This window comes from Equus quagga, chromosome 4, assembly GCF_021613505.1.
Source record: "Equus quagga isolate Etosha38 chromosome 4, UCLA_HA_Equagga_1.0, whole genome shotgun sequence".
Classification (NCBI taxonomy): domain Eukaryota; kingdom Metazoa; phylum Chordata; class Mammalia; order Perissodactyla; family Equidae; genus Equus; species Equus quagga.
Window position 1 is genome coordinate 20,720,418 of NC_060270.1, and position 25,285 is coordinate 20,745,702.

The 25,285-nt window shown below is 41.9% G+C and overlaps 1 protein-coding gene across 1 annotated transcript; it reads left to right on the forward strand.

The window, feature by feature from the left end:
• The first annotated feature begins 1,168 nt into the window (after window positions 1–1,168).
• Window positions 1,169–23,577, forward strand: POGLUT1 (protein O-glucosyltransferase 1). The gene is made up of 11 exons (XM_046659576.1): window positions 1,169–1,359; window positions 2,088–2,178; window positions 3,252–3,395; window positions 7,607–7,742; window positions 9,906–10,027; window positions 14,718–14,777; window positions 16,349–16,448; window positions 18,612–18,670; window positions 19,702–19,869; window positions 20,567–20,623; window positions 21,082–23,577. Exons 1-11 carry the CDS (start codon window positions 1,275–1,277, stop codon window positions 21,236–21,238), a joined length of 1,179 nt encoding a protein of 392 aa, XP_046515532.1. The 5' UTR covers window positions 1,169–1,274; the 3' UTR covers window positions 21,239–23,577.
• Window positions 23,578–25,285: the final 1,708 nt, after the last annotated feature.

The window sequence follows — 25,285 nt, forward strand, 5'->3', positions numbered from 1 at the left end:
ATTCCTGAAGAAGTCTTGTATGATATAGGATTGGGATCCATTTTCTCCTCTTGCCTATTCACCCAAAGTGAGCGATATGGCCCATTCCTAACTTATCAACATTATTTTATCTTCCACCATTCCTCAACACGCATCCTAAACCCTCCACTCCCACCAACCTAGATTCCACCTCCACCTTCTGCAAATTACGGCTTTCCCTTTTTTAGGGTCTCCAGCAAAATATTCCTTAAATACAACATTTCCTTTTGTTCAGCTTGGAATACGCCCTTCCTGCCCCTTTCTCGCGATTTCCAGTCCATATGGATCTTTCCCTCCACTGAAATCAGTAGTATTTACATATTGTCGTAATTTGTAAATTATCTCTGGGGAAGCATAACTGTCTTCCCACTAGTTCTAAACTCTTCGACGGAACAGATCTCATCTTCTCCTTCCATGTATTTCCACAGAGCCTAGGACGTTACCATGCACATTTTAGACAACAGGTAAATACTTATAGTATGATGGCTATATATACCTATACTTTCCTGTATATGCCTATATATGGCTATATACCTGCACTGTCCAGTATAATGTTGCCCACTGAATTTTTTTCATGTCTGTCACTCCAAATGTTACAAATTCCTATTACAAAGACACTTGTGTTACACTATTTGCAACCCCTTGGGGTCTAACAGTGCTGTGTACATTTGGGTGGTCAACAAATCTATATCATTTAATAAGAAGCAGTTTGACATAGAGGAAAAAACTATCTAACTTAGGTTGTGCCCCTAACTGTAAAGCTGCGGGCAGGAATCGTATCCTCTCCGACGTTCAGTTTTCTGACTGCAGAGAATAAGTAAGATGTTTTCAGTATGTTACACAATGTAAGAAATTACCTTTAGTATCCCAGGGGATGCCACTTATTCATTCTCTCCTGGGTTCCGATTTTATGAGAGAGAGAGAGAGAGAGACATGCATCTTGAACCCTTCACTCCACTTCGACACGAAGCGGCTAACTATATAGCTCGGCTCTAAGCCAACGAGCACGACTGTGTGCGCCCTGCCCGCGCAGCACCGACGCGCGTGCACTGCGTGGGGCGGGGCCTCCGCTTCCCGGCACCGCCTTCCCAGGGCCGCAGGGCCGGGGGCCGGGCTTGGGGGCGGGGCAGAGCGGCGCGCAGCCCTCTTTGTGCGGGGCGGCCTCCGCCCACGAGGTGCGGCCCCGAGGCCATCTTTGTGCGGGGCTGCGCTTCTGCCGGCGCCGCCGTGGGGACTCCGCAGTGGGTGGACTGGCCATGGAGCGGTGGGCTCTCTTGCAGCTTCGGCTGGGGCTGCTGTTGCTGCTTCTGCCCCCCGTGCCGGGCCGCCAGAAGGAGTCAGGTGAGCTCCGGGCAGGGCTGAGCCTGCGGCTGGGGCTCGAGCTCGGGCTCGGTCCGGAGACCCTCTCCCGCCCCGCTCGCTGCCCGGGGAGGCCGGCGTCTGGCTGATGCTTGGCGGCTGTAGCGCAGACCGGGGCCGAGGGCACCGGGGCGCTTTGGAGCGAAGATGAGAGTATCTAGGTGGCTGGCGCTGCTTCTCCTGCGCAGGACCCTGGAGAGTAACCCATCCTCTGGAGTTCGGAGTGATAATGAGGAGGAGAGGGAATTCCCCAGCGGGGATCGCCCGCGCCTGGCTACTCTGCATCTCCCTGAAACACCCTGGGGGATAATTCGTGTATGTGTGTGCATGCGTGTGTGTGTCCATTGCCATAAGAGATGAAAGGAGAGTTAATGTCTGTGGCTTTTAATTGATCCTCTTTATGGGGCTCAGTTTGACTAGTAAAAGGTGAGAATCCGTGTCACTCTCCAGTTTATCCCTAGCCTTCTGAGTACCAGGCATTAAGCCTGGAAATTTTCCAGTTTCTTGGACACCTGATGGCCGAGTAGAGGCGCAGAATTGACGTGAGTGCTGCAGAGTTACAGAACCAATCCTTCCTGGCTTTTCGTTTCCACTCGAGAGGAGGGAAGGGGGTGTCTGAAAGTTTTGGCCTTTTGTTGGTTCTGTTATTTGCTGTTAGCAAATAAGCTCAGGGCTGTTTTGTTAACCTTCATTTACTTCACTTTTTGAAGGTTCAAAATGGAAAGTATTTATTGACCAAATTAACAGGTCTTTGGAGAATTATGAACCATGTTCAAGTCAAAACTGCAGCTGCTACCATGGGTGAGTTCTTTTCTTTGATGTGTCTTTGAGGATTTAGTTCTTGCCACAAGGAAGTCCCCTAAGATCCCACTGGTTGCAGTGGTCAGAGAGCCAAGCATGTTTTGAGATCAGTCGGAGTTTCTGAGGTGTTTTTCCTATTTCTAGGGAATAAAAATGCCCTGGGATAGGGGAGGTCAGTGGGCCTCAGCATTGTCAAGTTAGCTCATGTCCTTGTCTGTTTTCCCCACTGGACCAAGAGCTTCTTGAGGTCAAGGCCTATGTTGTATCCCCAGTGCTGGCCTTCAGTAGGAACTCAGTAAATGAAGGAATTGAACAGATTTATAAATGAATCTAACCTTAAGATTCCTCTTGGTTATTTTTAAAGTATGCAAATTAGGGCTGGAGTGTAGTATGGTAGACAGATTCCTTTGGAATCAGCCCGGGGTTCTAGTCCCAGATGGCCCACGGATTGTCCCTGTGGCAATACACTTAACTTCTCTGGGTTTCAGATTTCTCTTCTGGTAAATAACAAGGTCCTTTTAGCTCCTCCTTATGTTATTCTATGACTCCTCAAAATAGTCACCTGATACTTGTGTTACTTATTGAAAACTTACTATGCTCTGAACTTTAAAAGGGATACAAGATAGTGTAATTTCTGGTTATTGCTGTCAGGTGTCTGTGGGGTGGCTGTCGGCCAGATGGACCAGAACAAGAGAGTCAGACAGTGTCAGAGTGTAAGGCATAAACCGTACCTTCTGTGGGATTCAGAGAAGGGGAAGTCAGTGGGACTGTGGTGACTGGGAGAACGTGGGTGTGGCATGAGTAGGGAAGGTGGAATATGCATCAGGCAAGGGAGGGGCAGACCCGATGGAGAGAGGAAGAAGAGAAATGGACTTGCTTTTGATCTTTTGATGTTGTGGATGTTTTAGAGGACCTGTCGTGCTTCTAGGGGAAAAGTTGCTCAGTCCTGCCCTCTATTCTTTCCCTCAGCTTACTGTCTTCTCTAATACTAAACCTAAACCCACAGAGAGGCCATAGGTGGAATGGTACCCCTCTCTTGGCCTGCTTTCCTTGATGATTCCATTCTTTCCTAGTGTCATAGAAGAGGATCTGACTCCTTTCCGAGCAGGTATCTCCAGGAAGATGATGGCGGAGGTAGTCAAACGGAAACTAGGGACCCACTATCAGATCATTAAGAACAGATTATACCGAGAAAATGACTGCATGTTCCCTTCAAGGTAAGAGTTATGAGGTAAATATATCTTCTGACCTTATTATATATGGGCTTACTTGATACTGTACTTAAAGAGAAGCCACTTAAAGGGACCGACAGGCGAATCCCTCCTCACGTTTCAGAGGGATTATAAAATAGTGACAAGCCCTGCATGCCTCGGAATTGTTCTTGCCAACTCCTGTCCTCCTTTCTCCCATATCAAAGCCTGTCTATTCTCTCTTTGTGAGGCTTGGGAAGATCACTGGTTCTATTGGCTATGACTCTGCCCCTTGTGATCCTTCCCTGGATATAGTAGCTGCAGGACACAGGCTGATGAGACCTAGCACGAGTGAGCTGAGCGGAAGGAGGAAAAGTACTGACTGAGTGTCTGTCATGGGCCAAGTACTGTTCTAGATACCAAGAATTCCAAGAAAGGTGACAGAAAGGCAAGAGGAGTTACTGGGGGTCTGTAACTGGGGGTGCTGAAACTGGGGGTGCTGATGACACAGTGTACTCTAGCCAAGACTTCAAGTATGAGAGCTGACTTAACATATCAGCAGGCTGAGGGCTGGGGGGCATCAGGGAGGGTCACAGACTGACCTGGAAGTTGGGTTTAGGCAGCATTATATACGACAAATGATAAACCTCTCTGTTGGGAGTCTTTTTTTTTTTCTTTTTTAACTCAAATCATTATAAAATTACAAAGTACAAAATGCAGAGGGCATGGTATTCCCTTACTAAGATCTTCTTTTTAAACAATCTGTTCTGTCATTAAAAGTAAAATAAATGAGCAGTATTGCAAAAACATGCATCCATTTAGATATAAGGATTTATATTATTTGTTCTTAATAACAACTTTATTACAAAGGAATACATTTTCCTTGTCAAAAATACATAAAAATAAGAACAAAAAAGAAAATAAAGATGACTTAATATCTCACTACCCTCACAGTTGTATTTTGGTTATCAAGTGTCAGGGGCAAATAAGGTGATGGTGAGGAAAATCCTGGAGGCATTTTAAAGAGACATTTGTTTTATTACTTGGGACGATAATAGAGATTTTAAGCACAAATTATGAGTATAAAGGAATTCCTAATTCCCACAAGTGAGAAAGAAAATATGAATATAGGCATTGTTGGACTTTGAAGGCTTACCCAATGTTTAATAGTTAGCTGAACAATTTCTAGATGAAATAAAATACTTTCAAAGTTTCTCAAAGGCACGAAACTCTTATTCTGGACCTCAGAGCATTTTGGTCAGAATCATGAGCTCTTTGAAATGTTCTTAAGGGAGTACAGAACCTTTCATTGACAATAAAATAGTCTGTATTTCTAAAGACATTAAAAGTTCCCTATCTCAACTACATGCACAACTAAGGAAAACAGAATTGGACAAAGGAGAAATAGAATGAAATAGTCAGAACCAATGTCCTTAATGAAATGGACACAGTTGTGTAATATTTCAGATTCCCATCTGGCTACAAATAGTATTTTTCTAGATCTAGATACTTTTAATTCACCCAGTTTCAGAAAACTGTATGACACTTAAAAAATGCAGTTCTGGACAAAATAAAATATAAACTCAGCATTTCAAGGATAAGCCGAGAGATTTTGCCAAGGAACCAGAGGACCGTCTCACTAACCCTGGAGACATGTCGTTTCAAAGATGGGGAATAATGGTATTTTTTTAATGATAGCTTCAGTGAGGTATGGTTGACATAAACTGCACCTACTTAAAGTGTACAATTTGATACATTTTAATGTTTGTATATACCAAGATAATGAACATATCTGTCACTCCCGAAAGTTTGCTTGTGCCTCTTTGCAATCTGTCTCTCCCACCCCTCCCTGCCATGCCACACCCCATCCTTAGGCATCGACTGATCTGCTTTCTCTCATTATAGATTATTTCCTAGAGTTCTGTGTAAATGGAATCACACAGTATGTGAAAGTGCTATTTTAAAAGCTGAATGTGAAAAAAAAATGTTTTAGCTGTCACCTATAAATGTACTGCAATAATATATTTTTTAACTTTTTTTTTTTTTAAGATTTTATTTTTTTCCTTTTTCTCCCCAAAGCCCCCCGGTACATAGTTGTATATTCTTTGTTGTGGGTCCTTCTAGTTGTGGCATGTGGGACGCTGCCTCAGCATGGTTTGATGAGCAGTGTCATGTCCGCGCCCAGGATTCGAACCAACGAAACACTGGGCCGCCTGCAGCGGAGCGCGCGAACTTAACCAGCTGGCCACAGGGCCAGCCCCTATTTTTTTAACTCTTTAACTAGTTTTTTTTTTTAGCATTAAAAGAGTTTTATATGCAGATGGTAAAATAGTTAAATAACTGGAAAAGATGTACAATGAAAAGAAAGTTTCTCTACCATCTTAGACCCCCTGACCTCTAGTCCCTGAGTCTTCCTCTCAAGAGACAACCACAGCTACCAGTTTTTTGTTTATCCTGCCAGAAATAGTCTATGCACATACAGTTTTCTAGACTCATCAACACATTAGAACATGCTGTATCTTCTATTCTGCAACTTACTTTTCTTTTCCATATAACATTAGATTTTGAAATTGTTCCATAAGAGTATATAGAGAACACCTCAGTCTTTCCTGGCTGCATAATAATCCATTGGATGGATTTCTTTATTCAGTCCTCTTTGAATGGACATTTAACATCTTCTCTACCACTCCCTTTTGACTTTTGGCTAATGCAAACAATGCTGCAGGGAACATCCTTGTACGTACACCTTTCAGCACTCCTGTAAATATGTCTGCAGGCTAAAGTCCGAGAAGTAAACTAGGCCAATTAATGTGTTTTTTAAAATTGTGATCAGTAGAAGCAAATTGTTCTCCAAAGAGGTTGTGCCTACTTATACTTCCACCCCCACCCTCCATATATCCCATGCTCGGAGTAGACCTCACACCCTCACCAGTACTTGGTAGCAGCAGACTCTGTGATCTTTACCAATCCAATTGGTGAAAACTAGTATCTCGTTTCACTGGCATTTCTTTTTTGTTGTGGTGACTATTTACTTATTTTTTTTTAATTGAAATATTTTACATATAACATTGTGTAAATTTAAGGTGTACAACGTAGTAATTTGATAATTTACATATTGTAATATGATTGCCATTGTAGCAATAATTAGCACCTCTATCATGTTACATAATTATCCTTTCTTTTGAGTAGTTGGAATGATTAAGTTCTAGTCTCTTTAGCAAGTTGGACGATCGTTACATTGTCTGTATTCACTGTACTGTGCATCAGATCTCTAGGGCTTATTTACAACTCATTGTCAGTTTGTGTCCTTAGACGACATCTGTCTTGTCCCTCCCACCCTCATCCCCTGGTAACCACCATGTCATTCCCTATTTTTAGAAGTTTGACTTTTTTGGGGATTTCTTTATTTATTAATACAGTTGAGCATCTTTTCTCATGTTTAGGAGCCATTGATATTTCTTGCAGTTATCTCCCTATATATGAATCAATATTTTAAATCAGTCATTCCCACGATGCCAGAAAATTCTGGTCAAGCCTTGGAATGCTGCCCTCAGTATAGTGCTGGTCAGGACCTCAAAGGATGGGGCCGAAGAGCTAAGCTGTGAGTTTATCCTCTCTTTCCAGAAATCCTCTGAGGAGTCCCAGGGAGTCTAATCAGAAAGCTGTGTTATAGTCTTCATGATTGTGTACATAACACTCTTTTTCTGGCTTCCAAAACTGATTTTGATAGTGTACTATATTCAGGTTGAAGATAGTGAAAACTTCCTATCTTTCCTTGTAAACTGTGAGTCTTAATTATAGTGGAAATAAAAATAATGTCTCTGTGAGAAGCAGAGCCCAAGGGACACAAGTAGAAAATCAGTTTTTCCAGTTCCTATCAGAATTTGTATCTTGCTTACTAATTAAACTACTCCATATAGGGGAAATAAAGAAAAAACTGGGAATGAATAGAGGGGAAGAAATGGTAGGAGTAGCAATAATACACCCTTCAAACTTATGATGATCTAGTTGGAGAATCTGATTAAAGTATCGTAAGCTGGAGCAGCTTAGCTAGGAAAGATAACTCGCACAGTCTGAAAGAGTGGAAGAGTCCTTTTAGAAGCACTGCTTTCAGGAGACTTTGCAGTAGGGTGGTGATCTAAACACTGGCCTCTCTGACTTTCAAAGTGTGAATGGAACCTTGCCTTGTCCTAGAGCAGGCACCACCCTGGTGAATTTGTGGTATTTCTGGTTGACAGGTGTAGTGGTGTTGAACACTTTATTTTGGAAGTTATCGGGCGCCTCCCTGACATGGAGATGGTGATCAACGTACGAGATTATCCTCAGGTTCCTAAGTGGATGGAGCCTGCCATTCCAGTCTTCTCCTTCAGTAAGGTAAGTACAGGAGGAGCCATATGAGGGGATGGAGGGTGGTCCTCTGGGGTCTGAGCAGGAAAATATCGTCCTGGGACAGAGTCTGATGGGTAAGGATGAGGATGAGGCCTGAGGTCCAGGAATGGGTCTGTGTCCCTGTTAGCTTCACAGTAGTTGAGTAATAAGACTGAGGAGATGGGGTAGAGGACCTGTAAGTTATGAAAGTAAGATTGCTTAAGTGTCTATAGGGGTAGGGATAGAGGGTAGGGAATGAGAGAGGCCTAAGAAACCTATAGGACATTGGAGGTGGGGTTCAGAGATCCCACAGAGCGTGGGAGAGAGTGGCCCAAGAAAGTGTGTGGGCTTGGAGTTTGGGAGCACCTTCATACAAAAGTATTTGTTGAGCTCCTACAATGTATATATCAGCCATAGTATTGGATACCTTCTGTCCTGTCTGTCACTGTATCCCAAGCCCAGCATGGCTAACAGTCAAACCAAAGGTGTTAGTTTGTGCCCAGGCAGTGCACTGAGGTAACAAGCTTGGGATATCTGAGAGGGATATGTGAGGGGTAATCTTTGGGTCTAGTTATGGAGGCATAGGAGCACTGGAACACACCTGTGGGCTTGGAGAACTCAGGACAGTTGATAGCTTGTCAGTGCTCGGTTCCTGCAAATGGTGTATTGGCAGGGATGGGTCTTGGTTCCCTAGAGACTAGGTCTGAACGCATTTGGGTGCAGTGGTAGGGCAGCTAGAAGAGAGTGGATGGAAGATTCTCTGGGGGAAGAGTGGGTTTAGGAAAACCCTATGGACTTTGAGAAAAGGAACACCATCTCTGATTTGGTTTCTCCAAAGCAGAGGGACCTTTTATCCCTGCTTTTCCTTTATCAAAGTTTACTTTCTCTCTAGACTTGTTTATTTCCTGTGTTGCCAGTGGGCTGAGGCCACATTTGTGTTGCATTTCCCATGGTTGAGCCTCATTTCTCAAAAGTACTTGGTCCCGTTGTTTGTCATGAAACCCTTCTAGAAGAACAGATAGAGGTTCCCATGTAAGTCAGTAAGGACTTTATGTTTGTTATTTATCTGTTGTTTCTGTCAATGATAAAGTATGACCATCAGTGTACTAACTTTCTTTTCATCTTCACTTCCCTCCTTTTTTTAATCGGTGACTCCTAGTTTCTAAGGGAGAGATTTTAGTCTGTCAACTTCATAGTTAATATTGCAGCTTCTGTTGAGCAGTTGTTATGTCTGAGGTGCTTGGTGCATCACATAGCACACCACAATTGAGAGAAGGCAAATTGCACGTGTAATTCCAATGGAAGAAACAGTAGAGTGGGGGGGGTTATCAGTGGCCAGAGTCTTAACAGGAGTAACCATTAAAAGAGAACAAATGGTTTCAAACTTTTTTCAAAAGATGTAGGATAATACCCCTTCACTCCATTCTGCCCATTGGTACTCCTGACCCTGATCAACGAGTAACCAAGAATTTATTGCCCAACCAGTGTGAACTCAACAGTGCCGCAGTGTTAGGTAATACTAACACTTATTCACTACTTAGTATGTGCCACACACTCTTACATATACCCACTCATTTAATATTCAAAAGAAGCCTATTAGATAGATAATATTCTTGATATTATTCTCTCTCCCATTACAAAGGTAAGAAAACTGAGGCATAGAAAGATTAAGTAACTTGCCTATAGTTGGAAAGAGGTAGAGTCAGCATTCAAACTCAGATGATCTGTCTCAAGAGCCCACTGTAATTCTTGCTCTCAAAGGCTCCATCTGGGAAATAACCAAGAACTGATAAGACAGTATACACTCCAAGTATGATAGCAGTTAAAAGATGAGAGAGCTATGTGATCATTCAGAATTGGGTATATGATTTCCTTAAACTAAAAACCATAACAATGTGTGTCCTCTAGAAAAATGGAACTTCGGGGAGTTAGAAAAGTTGACCTTTAATGTGATTTCAAACTCTGGGATTCAGTGAGTCCATAAATTTTAACCGTTATTTTTGCCTTTTAATATCTAGAGTCTAGACTTTGCAGACTAGGGAAAATATATCTTTGACAACGTAACCCCAGAGTAAGGCCTTTGTCCAGACCCTATGGCATGAATGCACTTTGCTGCTTCTTGCTCTGTTCTGAGGCTGATTGAGAACAGCCTTTCTGTTTGTGTTGAAGACATCCGAGTACCATGATATCATGTATCCTGCTTGGACATTTTGGGAAGGGGGACCCGCTGTTTGGCCAATTTATCCTACGGGTCTTGGACGGTGGGACCTCTTCAGAGAAGATCTGGCAAGGTAGGTCCATTGGAAGATTTTTATTTGTTCCTCTTTGTGGGTCTTCTTGAAATAAACAGTAGTGTATAAACAATTACTTACTTTAAAATGACTAACTTTTTAAGTTAGAAATAAAAGACAAAAAACTGTTTATAGCATAAGCAATTTTGTATGTGTATAAAAATATTTAGATAGCCATAAAAAAGATCAGAAGAACCTACCCGAAATATCAGCAATGCCTCTGTGGGGGAAATGATAAGAGCCTTTTCTTTAAATTTTTTGTACTTTAAGATTCTCTAAATATGAGTGAATTACTTTCATAATTAGAAAAAAAAGAATAACCATGTTGTGGGGAGGATAGAAAATTACTTGGAGGAACATAAATGTACTTTATAATTTAGAGCTAAGTCCTTTAGTTGGGTATGGGGTGGGCATAAATGTCCCACAGGTATCTCAAGGACAGGCTTATTCCAGATCCTCTCTGATTCATGATTGCGACATGCCTTGGCCTGCCGACTCCATCCTGCCATCATGTCAGAATTTAGATTGTCCAGGTCGTCAAAGTTGTAGGTATCTCTTACCTAGCTACATTTTATATCAATGATTCAAACAATATTGGTACTTAATTAGCAAACTTCTAGAAACACAGTCTATATAGATCTTCTCTCAGATATAGAGAGAAAACAATAATTTAATTCAACTTTATTTCCACAAATGTCTATCACCTGTTCTAAGTGTGGCAGGAGATTCAAAGGGGATGAAGCGAATGTCCCTTCCCTGGAGAAACACGCGGGGCCACAGTCCTCGGTGGCCGTTAGAGCGCTGTGGGTAAAGAAAGAGTCTATTATCCAGTAGGTATAATTTGTAAATTATTTTTTTAAGATAATTTGGCTTCATATTGCATAGAACTGGAACTGGAAAGTGTCTTTGTCCAACTCCTTCTTTCAGGAGTGAGAGAATGAAGGCCCAGAGAGGTTAAGTGACTTGCTCAAGGTCAGGCCAGTCTAGGCCTGAAGTGCTGGTTTCCAAGTGTGTTGTCCTCTCCACTTTACCAGTTCATGTCACCCGTATTCTCAGACACCGAGACCATCATTTCTTATGTAGCCTTTGATTTTGAACATAATTTTGAGAGGGGGGAGAAAAGTCTTTAACCTTTTTTTCTCCAAGTTATTCTTGGCTTTACTTTTCTAAGCCTTATTTTTTCAAATACTGACAAATACCCTTTTCACATTCTTCCTTCTTTTTGTAGCTCTTTTTCCACCTGCTGTACATCTATTTTATTTTTAAAATCTTTAAAAACTTTTTTCTGATTATGAAACCTATACATGCTCATAACAATTTATAAATATGTCTCGCCTAAGCAATTTTTTCCTCACTTAGCAGTATGTCTTAGAAATCTTCCCATGTCAGTACATATGAAATGACCTCATTATTTTTGACAGTTGCATGGTATTCCATTGGATGGATAATAATTTACTTTATTATTTCCTTTGATGGACATTTAAGCTGGATATGTAATTATGCATAATTTCTTGTTTTCTGGACTATTTGAGTATGTTGCATACTTGATGACCCCGTCCCCCTCCCCACTTCAGTGTGTATTTCCTAAGAGCAAGGATGTTCTCTTTTATAACCACACTGCAATTATCAAATTCAGGAAACAATGTTGATACAACATGTAATTGTCCCAGTGACGTCCTGTATAGCACTTTCCCCCAGTCCAGGATCATGTGTTGAATGCAGTTGTTATGACTCTTTAGTCTCCTTTAATCTGGAACAGCTCTTCAGTCTGTCTTTCATGACGTTGACATTTTGAAGAAAATAGGCCACTTTTTTTTTACAGAATTTCCTTCAGTTTGTTTTTCTCTATTTCCTCATGATTAGATTCAGTTTATGCATTGCTGGCTTGAATACCTACTTAAGTGATTTTGAGTCCATTCGTGCCTCATTAGACATGCTAATTTTAATCAGTTGGTCAAGGTGTTATCCAGCTTCTCCATGGTGTAGTTACTATTTTCTCCCTTGTAAACTAATAAGTAATTTTTAGGGAAGACAAAATATGTTTTAAAATCTAATCTTATATGAACATGTTTTTATTTTGATACCTTCCCCTTTTATTCTTCAGTTGAATTTATTCATGATTATAGAATTGCAATTTTATTTTTTAGAGCCCTCCATTTGAATCTCTAGCCATATGATTTTATTTCTTACTTTGAAACTTTAATAATATGCTTGTTTATCCATCTGCAGTGATATCTGCCCCCCATTTTACTATTTTTATAATCTTTTTGGAGTTTGTCCCCATTGACTTATTATTCATTCTGTAGAAGAAGTCAGCATCCTTAGAGATTTAAAGATTTCACTCTGTCAGGAAGATGATTATAAAAGAGGTCAGGGGCAGCTGTGGTGGCCCCTGTTAGTGTTTGCCAGGAGGGAAAAGGTCCTAACACAGGTCTTTTGAGGGGTGGGGAGAAGGGTAGGAAGGATGAGAGAGAAGGAAAACAGAGATGATGCATAGTTCAAGTCTGTGTATGTTAAATACATCTTTCCCAGGGACCAAGGAAATTTATACTAAAAATTTGAGTATAAATTGATACATTTTTTGTTGGGCAGTTTGGCAATATATATCAAAACTTAAAATGTATACATCCTTTGACTTTCACTTCTAGAATTTATCCCAAGGAGTTAACTAGACAAGTGTGCAAAGATGTGTGTACAAAGATACTCACTACAGTGTTGTTTCTTAAAGCAAAAAGTCGGAAAAAGTCAGAAAGCCCATTAATAAGGAACGAAGTGAATTATGACATGGCTATAAAATGGAATACTGGCATGAATGGAAAGTAAAAGGAGTATAGGGCTTAAAAACAAGGACTCTCCGTTCAAACCCTGGCTCTTACCAGCTGTGACTCTGGGCAAATTGCTTAACCTTTCAAGGGTCCCCACTGTAAAGCAGGAATAATAAAACTCACCTCATAAGCTTGTGAGAGTGAATTAATATACGTATAAAGCACTGAGAACAGTGCCTGGAACATAGCAACAGCTATGTAGGTGGTGGCTCTTATTATTATCTTTAATATTTGTCCTAATATGAATGTTACCTAACAGCATGCATGATATGACCTCTGTTATGTACAGCAAGGTCTCTCAATCTTGGTACTGTTGACATTTTGGGCTGGATCATTCTTTGTTGTAGGGGACTGTCCTGTGCATTGTAGGATGTTTAGCAGCATCCCTGGCCTTTACCCACTAACTGCCAGTGGCACTCTCCATATTGACAATCAAAAAAATAGACACAGACAAATGTCCCCTGGGGGAGAGGGGCAAAATCACCCCCCACTGAGAACCACTGACGTGCAGAGATGATTGGAAGGAAATTCTTCACTGAAACATTAAATTGTTAAAGATAGTTATCTGTAGGGGCTGACCCGGTGGTGCAATGGTTAAGTTCACATGTTCCGCTTTGGCAGCCTGGAGTTTGCCGGTTCAGATCCCGGGTGCAGACATGGCACCACTTGGCAAAGCCATGCTGTGGTAGGCATCCCACATATAAAGTAGAGGAAGGTGGGCACGGATATTAGCTCAGGGCCAGTCTTCCTCAGCAAAAAAGAAGAAGATTGGCAGTGGATGTTAGCTCAGGGCTAATCTTCCTCAAAAAAAAAAAGTAGTTATCTGTAGGTGGGCAGATTCCAGATGATTTTTTTTACTTTTATTTTATGCTTTTCCGTTAGAATTTTATATAATGGGCCTATCATTTTTCCACTAAAAAAACACAAACATAAAACAAAAAACTCAGTGCTCTAGTGTTTATATTTTGGTCGGAGGGAGTATGGGGCAGAGTGAGAGATAATTCTGGCCTTGGGCTGGAGAATCAGGTAAAGATGATCCAGCAAGAAAAGTCTAGAAGATAAGGCAGGAAGATACGGTGCAGTGCTCTCAGCTGAGAGAAAATGAGTAACGTGACACTGAATGTATCTGAGAAGCATCTCTACCTGGAAAGTTCATCTCTTGAGTCTCTCCATTTCAGTGAAGAGCCCACTCATCCCTCGTGAACTCCAGGTCAGCCCTCCTCCTCCTTTTCAGAGGAAGATGCTGCACAAACTTCTGTGCAGGGTTCCTGTGAAGAAAGTGAAGGATGGTGCACCTGTGAGCTAGCAGTTTCAGCAAGAAAGGCTGGTCATGGTAATGTGCACTGGGACCTGAGTTTCAGGGACTTTGTCGTTACGGAGCACTTAGTCCAGCTGCAAGAATACCAGTGCTTTGCAAAGTCAGACTATCTCTGATGCTACCTCCTACACATCCAAAACGTGAAGTCAGGGTGATTTCTTTGCTTGCCCTTCATGCAAGTTCTGATACTTTCTGCAGTTCTTTTTGTCTATTATTTATCAGTAGCACTCTACTTAAAGTAAAGAAGAAATCCTCATTGTACTGAATTAAATAGCCCTAAACATGTCATTTAGGGTTTGGGTACTTTTCTTCAATGTTGTTAACTTAGTGGAGCAATAGATTTGTAGATATTACTGGCTAGCACCTCCAGGGGAAGGGACAAATAACAAAAGGGAACATGATGTCATTGAGGGCTTTTTCTTTGGAGTAGCCTGGATCAGACTTATTTAAAAATGTAAAGCTCTGAACTAATCAACAGAAATGGCTGAAACACATCCTTATATAGTTAAGAAAAAAATACAGAAACTAATCAAAAATCTGTTTTTAGGTCAGCAGCACAGTGGCCATGGAAAAAGAAAAATTCCACAGCATATTTCCGAGGTTCAAGGTGATTATATTTTCTGACATTTTACAAAGATATTCTTCCAATTAATGTTTAAAATATAAGTAATTTTGAGGGTGTGAAGAACTCTAGCTCAAAGAGAAAGCTAACTAAGAAATGAACATAGAATCACAGAATTTTAGACTAGAGAAGAACTCAAATTATTGGCTCGAATCACTCTTAATTGAGCTGAAATTCAAAGAGGTAAAGTTTATCCATCTATCCAGCAGCTATTTACATGTGCCACGAGTGTGATGGGTGTTGAGTATATACTGTCATGCATCAGCAGGCAATTTTGTCATTGTGGGAACATATCAAAGTGTACTTACACAAACCTAGATGGTGTAGCCTACTACACACCCAGGCTGTATGGTACTAATCTTATGGGACCGCTGTTGTATATGCGGTCTGTCGTTCACTGAAATGTCATTATGTGGTGCATAACTGTAATGTTAAACAGAACAGATGCGTTGTCCTCTTGCCTGAGAGCATATAGTTTCCTAGGAGAAGCTTATGATTTTGCCCACAGTCACTCTGCCAGTTAATGGCAGAGCAGGCACCATCACCAGTTCTCCTGATTGCCTTTTTCATCAGACCATGTGGCTGCCAAACGGTGGTGGAGGGCACAGACTGAGACAGGTGGAAATGCAGCGGGGAACAGGGAAGAGGGGAAGGAAAAAGGCTGGGGAAGGACCTTATCCATGTTCAGCTCTGTGTCCCCAGTGCCCAGAACAGTGTCTGCCACATAGATGCACAATAAATATTTGTCAAACAGGTGAATACAACAGAGACAGTGAGGGAAGAAGAGTTTTGTAGTTTTCTCGGTGGGTCCTTGTGAGAGATCATGCCCTCTGTTCAGACGGGCCCAACAGCCACTGCTTACTGATAAGTTCCTTATCGATTTCTCTGATTCTCAAATCTTGAGATCATAGATTCTTAACTTGGGATCCAGGTGTGGACTTCAAAGGTTTTAGGACTTCCTTGAAATTATACGGGGATGTGTGCATTTTTCTAGAGAGGGTATCCACGGTTCTCATCAGATTCTCAGCGGGCCCATGACCCCTCAGATGTCAAGACCGTCTGCTACTTGGACCATAACTAGGACTTCTACATACAGTCTTGAGGTTTTTAAGCCCCCCCTTTTTTTAATTTGAATATCCTACTGGATTTTACAGAACACACACAACAAAGGCCCTGTGGCTGTTTTGGTCAGTGATGATTACCTAGTCACACAGCTATGAGAATAGTGATTATAGAGGCTATGTGAACCCTCCTAACAGGGAGCTCATTCCCTGGGGTATGGCTGTAGTGACCAGAACAATATAATCTTAAAGACTAGATGTGAGCAGAGAAGGGCAAATACTCCCCACCCCTGAAGGGTAAAGTGGGGAGCAGCCCGGGCCCACCTCAATGCTGCAGCGTCTCGTGCCCCTCCTCTACTGTTAACGTGACCAATGAGTTGTCCATCTGTGCATACAGTCATTGCACTGGGTCCAGTTACTGCTTACCTTTCAGAGATTGGGAACAGGATTCTGGTGCAGGACACATAGTTTTATGTCATGTTTTTTCTTTTATAGGACAAGTCCAGAACGAGATCCTCTCATTCTTCTATCTCGAAAAAATCCAAAACTGGTTGATGCAGAATACACCAAAAACCAGGCCTGGAAATCTATGAAAGTAATCACCGGTCATCTGAGTAGAACTACAGACGTGAACATTCTCACTCAAAGAACGTTGCCACCTGGGGAGAGTTTCAGATTAGGTTTCCTCTCAGTGGCGGGATGAATGTAGGGGAAGTTCCATGAACTAGTATTAACATACATGTAAATTATTCTTTTTCAAACTGACAGTGCTTCTCTGGCCCACGTTATGACTAGTATTTTATACTGCTTTGAAGGTTGAGACCAGAGACCACAGACTTTTTATGTAAAGGGCCAGATGGTAAATATTTTAGGCTCTGCGGATCGTATGGTCTCTGTTGTAGTTATTCAGCTCTGCCGTGGCAGCATGAAAGCAGCCATAGAAGATACATAAATGAATGAGCGTGGCTATATTCTAATAACACTTTATTTATGGCGCTGAAATTTGAATTTCCTGTAACTTTCACATGTCGTATAATATTCCTCTTTGGATTTTTTTTCAGCCATTTGAAAGGTAAAATATTCTTAGCTTATGGGCCATTTACAAAAACAAGCAATAGGCTGGACTTGGCCTGTGGGCTGTAGTTTGCCAACCCCTGGTTTAAACCAGTGGTTCTCAACCAGAAAGCTTAAAAATGCATCAAATGAGGCAGAATCTCTGGGGATGCGGTGCAGGCATCTTCATTTGTTTAAAACTCCCCAAGTGCTTCTGAGGTGAAGCCAGCAATGACTGGCTTCTCCAGTGTAGAGTCCATCTCTGTCTTCTTAACTCTTTGACTTCTTGCCTTATTCAAAGAATTTTAAGCCCTAAATGTCTTCATCTGAAATTTCCATATACCATGTGAGGATGACATGAGGAAAATGTTTAAACTTCTTGTGGGAAAAACTAAGTATATCTGAGATGCATGTATTTATCATTTGATAGTTTTAATCAAACAGGAGCACATGAAGTTTAAGAAACTTCGTTAAAAAAGAAAAATATGGGGGCTGGCCTGGTGGCATAGTGCTGGGGTTCACGTGCTCCAGTTCGGCAGCCTGGGGTTTGTGCATTCAGATGCCCAGGTGCAGGCCTACACACCGCTCATCAAGTCACGCTGTGCCAGTGTCCCACATACAAAACAGAGGAAGGTTGGCGCAGATATTAGCTCAGGGACAATCTTCCTCAAGCAAAAAGAGGAAGATTGGCAACAGATGTTAGCTCAGGGCCAATCTTCCTCACAAAAAAAGGAAAAAGAAAATGTATCCATTCAGCACAGCATCTACTAGGGAGGCTGCAAAAGCAAACAAGACTTGTTCCGCTCATCAAGGAGTTTATCATCTGCTAAGGTAGCTGGAATATAGATGGGGTCTCAAACTCAAATGCCCCAAAGGGCCACAATAGTGAGCAGGAGAGAGTGCTAAAGGTCCAGCCATTGCTGCCAGAGGGAATAGGAGCCCAGTTTGCCAAATCTTTTTTTTTCCTAAGAAAAGTTGGAAGTCTGGATTTTTGTAAGAAATATCCTACCACCTAGAAATGTTGGCAGTGGTTTTTTTTTTCCTTTGGTGAGGAAGATTGGCCCTGAGCTAACATCTGTTGCCAATCTTCCTCTTTTTGCTGAGAAAAATTGTCGCTGAGGTAACATCTGTGCTCATCTTCCTCTATTTTGTATGTGGGATGCCTGCCACAGCATGGCTTGATGAGTGGTGCATAGGTCTGTGCCTGGGATCCAAACCTGTGAACCCTGGGCTGCTGAAGTGGAACGCATGAACTGAACCACTACACCACTGGGCCGGCCCCTTGAATATTTAAATATTTTGCGTGCTCAACAAAATTTGTGTGTGGGTTATACCTCTAAGCCCCCCAGCCTCCACTTGTAATCTCCTGTGTCATATAACGTCCACAGAGTGAACTGTGCTGCAGCATGACCTCCGAGTTCAGAGGAGGATCTGCTTGGCATCAGGGGAGCTTAAACTCTAAAATCAGACAGACCCAGGTTAAGACTCTAGCTATTCTCCTTAGACCCACATGACCCTGAGCCAGTCTCCTAACTTCTCGAAGCCTCGGCTTCTTCATCTATAAAATGGGATAATAATGCCACTGAAGTGTGTTTCTTGTGAGACTTAACCGAGGTCATGTTGGTGGACTGTTTAACAACACTTGCTGCATGGTGGTCTTCAGTAAATGCTACTGTAACACTCACAACTTGCTTTTCATGTCAAGGACACCTTGGGAAAGCCAGCCGCTCAGGACGTGCATCTTGTGGATCACTGCAAATACAAGTAAGACCCCGGGACTCCTGACGCTCTCGGTTTCCCATTGCTTTTGGAGTAGCTTCACTTTGGGTGAGAACTTTAGTACTAGGGCCCAGCTGGGGTTTAGGAAAGTAGCGTTCATTCATTTAGCTGTTGTTTACAGAGGGCCTGCTGTGCCTAAGGCTCTGGCTTGAGTTCTGTGGGAACGGCAAAGACAATGAAATATGGGCCCTGCTTCCATAGAGCTGATGTTCTAGTAACCAAAGTGGTGGGATTCCCTCTCTCCGTAGCCCACCCAGCCAGCAGCCGAAGTTAGATGTAGTATTTATCAGGTTAATAAAACAGTTTAAGGTTCAACATGAAGAAAGCGTATGTAACTAAAATATTAAAATTAAATGCCAGGACTAAGAAATAGATGAACAGGTAAAACCAGGTCAGGAGGAGGGCAGTGGGGTGCTGATTGCACTGCACAGTGGGAACTATAGGGGAAGGCGACTCTGGTTGGAGACGGGTCCATGTATGAGAAATGCTGGAAAGAAATCTTTTCTAAGACAGCTTTTTTTCAGGGAGCGTTTCTTTAAAGATTGATTAGGTATACCTGGTCCTCCTCTCCCGACTTCAGAAGAAGAGGGAATAGGGGATGCCTCTGACAAGATGGGGTACTCTATTGGCAAAACAAGGTTGAGGGGGCCACGATGAGTTAGAGACATTAGGCCTAGCAAAGCTTGTGGGAAAGGGTGAGGCATTGTCTCCATCTGAGCCTTGTATCCTCTCTCCCCAGCACCCAGCTAGCTCCTGGCCCAATCTTGCTCTGCCTGGAGAAAGTATCCCCCTTTTCCCTTCACCCCGACATTCCCAGGAGCAACCTGTAGCCCCTGGAAAAGCAAGGAGCTTATGGAAACCCCAGAGGGACATGCTGATGCGTCCTTGAAAACTGAAAATGGAAAAAGAAGGGAGGGGTGATAAAAGGAGAGAAGAGGAGGAGGGAATAAGAAAAAAGGTCCTATTTGTGGCAGCAGGCATACAGTATCAAGTATATTTTGTTCTTTCTTTCCCAGGTATCTCTTTAATTTCCGGGGTGTAGCTGCAAGTTTCCGGTTCAAACACCTCTTCCTGTGTGGTTCACTTGTTTTCCATGTTGGTGATGAGTGGCTGGAATTCTTCTATCCCCAACTGAAGCCATGGGTTCACTATATCCCAGTCAAAACAGACCTCTCCAACGTCCAGTAAGCAGCTCTCTCCCCCGCAAGCTGAACTTCTGATGACTCCCACGATCTGCCTCTAAGTCCCCAGCCATTTAAGGCATTTATTCCTGATGACTTTTTTCCAGTGAAAGCTTTTTTTCTTATTTAGTTCTCTTATATAGGCTATGAGTGGGATAACACTTAATTGAAAAAGTGTTCTAATGTTGGTTTGAAGTGTAACATTCAGACAGCATGCAAGGGAAAAGCTCTAATCTCTCACAGAATGAAGATGGGGATATTCCATCTTGTTATATTGTCAAAGGGACTTTCAGATACAGCGTGAGAATTGACCCCAGTGAAGGCAAATTTTCTCTCATGATGGGAGGAGCTAGGGAGAGGTGTGGAAAGGGACCAGAAAAGAGAGCCCAGTGCCGTCTTCTCAGGGCCAGAGCAGAAGACAAGAGGGAAGTTTTTTCTTCACTGTTGATTTTTGATGTATATTACTGAACATTTCTCTATTTTTCTCAACTATGTCCCAAATCTACAATAGGTTGCCTTTATCCTGTGTGTGGGCTGTTTGTTGTTGTTATTTTGTTCCTGCAAGGACCCTGATATCTTTGCTTTAGAAAAAAAAATAATCCACTAGAGATGATCCATAGACCTCACTCTATGATCTTTCTGACTTAGTATTCATGAACTTGGTCTATATTGCAGAGTCTAATAATTCTTTCCATTTTAGGGAGCTATTGCAGTTTGTAAAAGCAAATGATGACATAGCTCGAGAAATTGCTGAAAGGTAACTTCTGTTCATTTTTCCTTTTCCATCATCCTTTCCTATCATCCCCCTTTTGCCCTAGCTAAAGTTATACGAGTCTTGTTACCATGGTGATTTCCAGATTTCATCCTCATTATATAGACGTGATCAGAATTAAAGCTGTCCTGGGGGAAAAAACACACCTTTACATATGTCTCAAGCTCGTCCTTTATAAGAAGTAGACTAAAATATTTGAGGAAATTAAACAAGTACTTGTTCTGAGCATTAGCTGTATGTATGTTTGTTCTTAACAAAATAATATTAAATTCTGTTGCTAAACACGTGTGTGGATATGAAAGCTATAGGGTTGGTTCTGCGGATCAAGTGAATTAATTCATATAAAGCACTCTGAACAGTGCTTGACACAAGGTAAGCCCTCAAATGTAAGCTAGTATTATTAAATGCTGTGCTTTTAATGTTCTTGTTAATCTTGTCTCTAGGGGAAGCCAGTTTATTATGAACCACTTGCAGATGGATGACGTCACCTGTTACTGGGAGAACCTTTTGACTGAATACTCTAAATTCCTCTCCTATAATGTAACAAGAAGGAAAGACTATGATCAGATTATTCCCAAAGTTTTGAAAACTGAACTCTAGTAGTCATCATCGGACCTTAGTCCTCTTGATGGCAGCAAAGCTCAGATATCCTGCGGTGAGCAGCTTATCATGAGTGTGGCACCTATACTTTGAATACTGTTATCAAGCCAAATATCTGGTTTTCCTTATCATGCTGCACCCAGAGCAACTCTCAAGAAAGATCCAAACTGTCTATAATACAGATATGAAGCAGCTCAACGCTTTGGCTGAATAAGGGCCAGAAATCATGAGATACGGGTTTTGAACCTGATTCTACTTTTCATTTCTTAGGACCAATCACAGCTTGTGCCTCAGATCATCATCCACATGTACATGTCCATCACTGTGAAACTGACTGTGTCCACAGGATGATGCCCTTTGTCCCATTACATGGAGCAGAAAATCAATCATTTGGACGATTACAGCTCATCACCGCAACTCTGCAGTTATTCTAGGCTTGATCTCTGTCACTGTGTTTTAATGTAAGAAGCCCTCTAGGGTTTCTGAAAAATGCCCGGGATCATTTCCTAAAAGGTGTAAGGAAGCAGTAGTTGTGCTATGCAGTGATGAAGGGATTCTCTTTTGTAAAAGCATAAACTCTTTAGTACTCAGGAGGTTTCTATAATGCCACATAGAAAGGGGCCAATTGCATGAGTAATTATTGCAATTGGATTTCAAATTCCCTTTTTGTGCCTTCACACCCTTCTTTTATTGTCTCTCTCTCTCAAAAAAAAGAGACAAAAACCTCTTAATAAATTTAGGAAGTAGTCCTACTCTTTAAAGGAACTGTGCACAAAACAGCAATTCTTCCTTACCCTTTGCACACCCTTAATATTTTCCCTCCTTACGCTGGCAGCATCCACACTCTCAGTGTTCTGCAGGAATCTCAAGGAGTCTTCATATATGAAATGCTGTTAAGTTGGGAGTTTAGAGCATTCGACTTTAGCACTTACTTACATAGGAACTAATTATTTTAGTGTGAATCTGTATTGGAATGTCTCTTTTTCCCTTTTTTACCTTTTGAAAAAGACACTTGGATAGTAGGTTAGCCCCTCAGGATGCTCTCCCTAACATAGTCAAAAATGAAGAAAAATTTGTAGATTAAAATCCATGTAGTCTGAGGACTCAGAACCATCCTTGTCCCTTAGGCCCAACCTTTCCACAGAGAAATCAATTCTTTCCTTTGCCTCTTAAGAACTGTTTTGTATTAACTGGTTTCAAAACTAGTAAATGTGAGATGCAGTCACATCAAATCAGGGATTTTATTCCATTTGTGAGAAAGATACTTGTCCTTTTAAACTCCCTTCCACAAAATTTCAAGCCTAAGGACCTTCTTAGAGGAGCTGGATATTCCTGGTAAGATCATTGCATGGAATAAGGCAGATGTTTAAAGTTGGATTTTTTGTTTTTGAGTATTAAAAATTCAGGGGGACCGTGTCCTCAGGTGCTATGAGTCTGGCGATAAGCAGTCCAGGTTTCTGTGTTGTACTGTGGTTTGGCCTTGTCAATATGAGGCCCTAGTAGATGTTGTCATTCTCTCTGTATGTTAATTTTCCTCTCACTAAACTAGGAGTAAAATTTGCTGTCCTTTGGATTAGGAGCTGAAGCTGCATTTCCCTGGAAATGTTTCCTATTTTGCTTCAAGTTTTGGCTCAAGCATCATCTTCTCTCTGAATCCTTTTTTTTCATTCCTCGAGGCAGTTAGGGGCTATCATAATATTTGGCTCATGCTTGTATTATATGATGTCGCATTGCACTGCAGTTACTTGACTGTTTCTCCTCCTGTTCTGTGAGCTTCTTGATGGGTGGGAATCATGATTTAGTCATCTCGATGACTCCATTATCCAGCACAGTGCCTCACACAGAGTAGATACTAAAGAATTGTTGGAAGGATGGATGGATGGATGGATGGATGGATGGATGGAGACAGACAATTGGTTTAACTAGATCCTGTTAACAGATTGCCCAGCCGTTGGCTCCAAGGAAGACTGGACAAGACCGTAAGAATTGGATCAATGCAAATTCTCACCTGCCCTTTGAAGAGTCAATAAGGGCACTTTTGTATTTAAATACAGCAAATATTATTCAGATTTTATACGTATTTGTTTAATTCAGTGTAGATGGTATGAGGATGGTGTGTAACTACATGTAAAATGTATGTTTTTGAAAATAATTTTTACCCCCATAACTTTTGGAGGTGGTTGTTACATGTTGTTGTTAACACTAGCTGGGTCCCAAACTTACCCTTTCTTCCTCAGAGAACTAAAGGCTACACTTTTCTTCAAGGAAAGAGAATTATTTTTCTTATCTGAATGGAGTGGGATACATGGATAACACGAGGAATGCTTTTCCTTTCTTTATTTGGGGAGTATTGTGTGTGTGATGTGGTGAGTATTCCACCTTATTCTACAGTATTAGGTCAGGTTGTCCTAGTTGCCAAGACCAGAAACCACCTCTAGCTAGTTTAAGCAAAAGAACTTATTAGAACGATATGAGGGCATCTCGAAGAAACTAAACAAGTTTTGTAGCAGTTGGAAGGGTAAAACGCAGGTCAACTCCAGGAATCTCAGCAAGAGTTTTGGACTATCTCTAGAGTGCTGCTTGTGCAGTTTCAAAGACTTCCAGGCTGTCTCTTAGCCAAGATTCCCAAAAGAAGAAAACTGAATGGGCTCCTTTGGGTCTGCTCCAATGAGGATAGTTCCCTACCCTCAACCTTACACTGACTACAAACAAGAGCACACACAGATACATAAAAACCTGTCTTCCCATGCATCTGAAGATGCCTTCATTCAAGATAGTCCTGCTGCATCCAGAGGGAAGGTATTGTGGGTGAGGCAGAGCGGTACGATTACAATTACTCCCTTAATATTTATCAAATACTTCTTGAGCATCTACTGTGCACAGAGGGAGATAAGAAAATGTTGCTGCTGGCCTCAAGGAGCTCTGTAGTTGAGATGATAAAGTAAACAACATGATGAGAAGCATCATAGGTAGAAGATAATTAAGGCGACACGAGGCCTTAATCATAAAGCCAATTATTCATCAAAACTGTGGATTTTGAGTTTAGTGGAAGAAGAAATTTCCATCCGGCAGATGGGAAACTTCACAGAGGTAAAAATTGAGTTATGCTTTGAGAGATGGGTTAAATGAAGTGGTCCTTGGAGTTCAAAATTCATTCTCCCTGTGGAAACAGTTTATGTTGTATACAATATAATACAATGTAATATATGTAGCAAGAGCAGTACCTGGTGAACCTGGCAGGGAAAGGGAACCTTCTGACCCCTGGGAGAAAATTCATGATGGAGGAAGAAGCTATTGGGTTCTCTGAGCAGAACTCAGCAACAAGGGCTGAGGATAGGAGAATGGTGGTCCCAGGCACAGTGTGGTGACTGCCCTGAAATCCTTCCCTGATGCCTTTACGGTGGCAAATGCACGTCCTGGGGAGGAGAGAGCTGTATGTGAAACAGTCCAAGCAAACCTCATAACATCTTTTGGCTTAGTGTTGCTCTGAGACCCTTCAGAAAGAGCAGACCACGGAGGAGGGCGAGTAATTCCCTAGTAGTAAAAGAAGCCCGGGGGTCTTGGAGTGTGGGAGAGTGACAGAAGCAGGTAGTCTGAGGAGCTAAGATAGAATAGTAGCAACAGTGTGAGCAGGGGCCAAGGGTCTGGGTACTTTTCGAGGTACTAGATAGTAAAGGAAACCTTACAAATGAGGCTCCGGTTACCCAAAGAAGGAAGCTATGGAGTTAGTGAAATTTGCCTGTTAATATAATCTCATTTTTTCCATATAGGGTAGTGAATCCTGGGGACATCTGAGTTGAATATAAATGACTTCATTAGTATCTGCCTGACACCCCCGCCCACGGATTCCAAGTCCTCCCTCATCCCAGAATGATTTTGGGGTCATCTTAAGCATCAGGCTTTTTCTACGTGTAGACTAAACAGACTGCACAGCCATTTTCTTGGGCTTGGGACTTTCTCCTGGTGCCCACCTATGACTATATGGGATAAACAGTAACCTGGAGCCAGAGCCAGGAGTCAGGGGATCTGAATTTTTCATTCAACAAC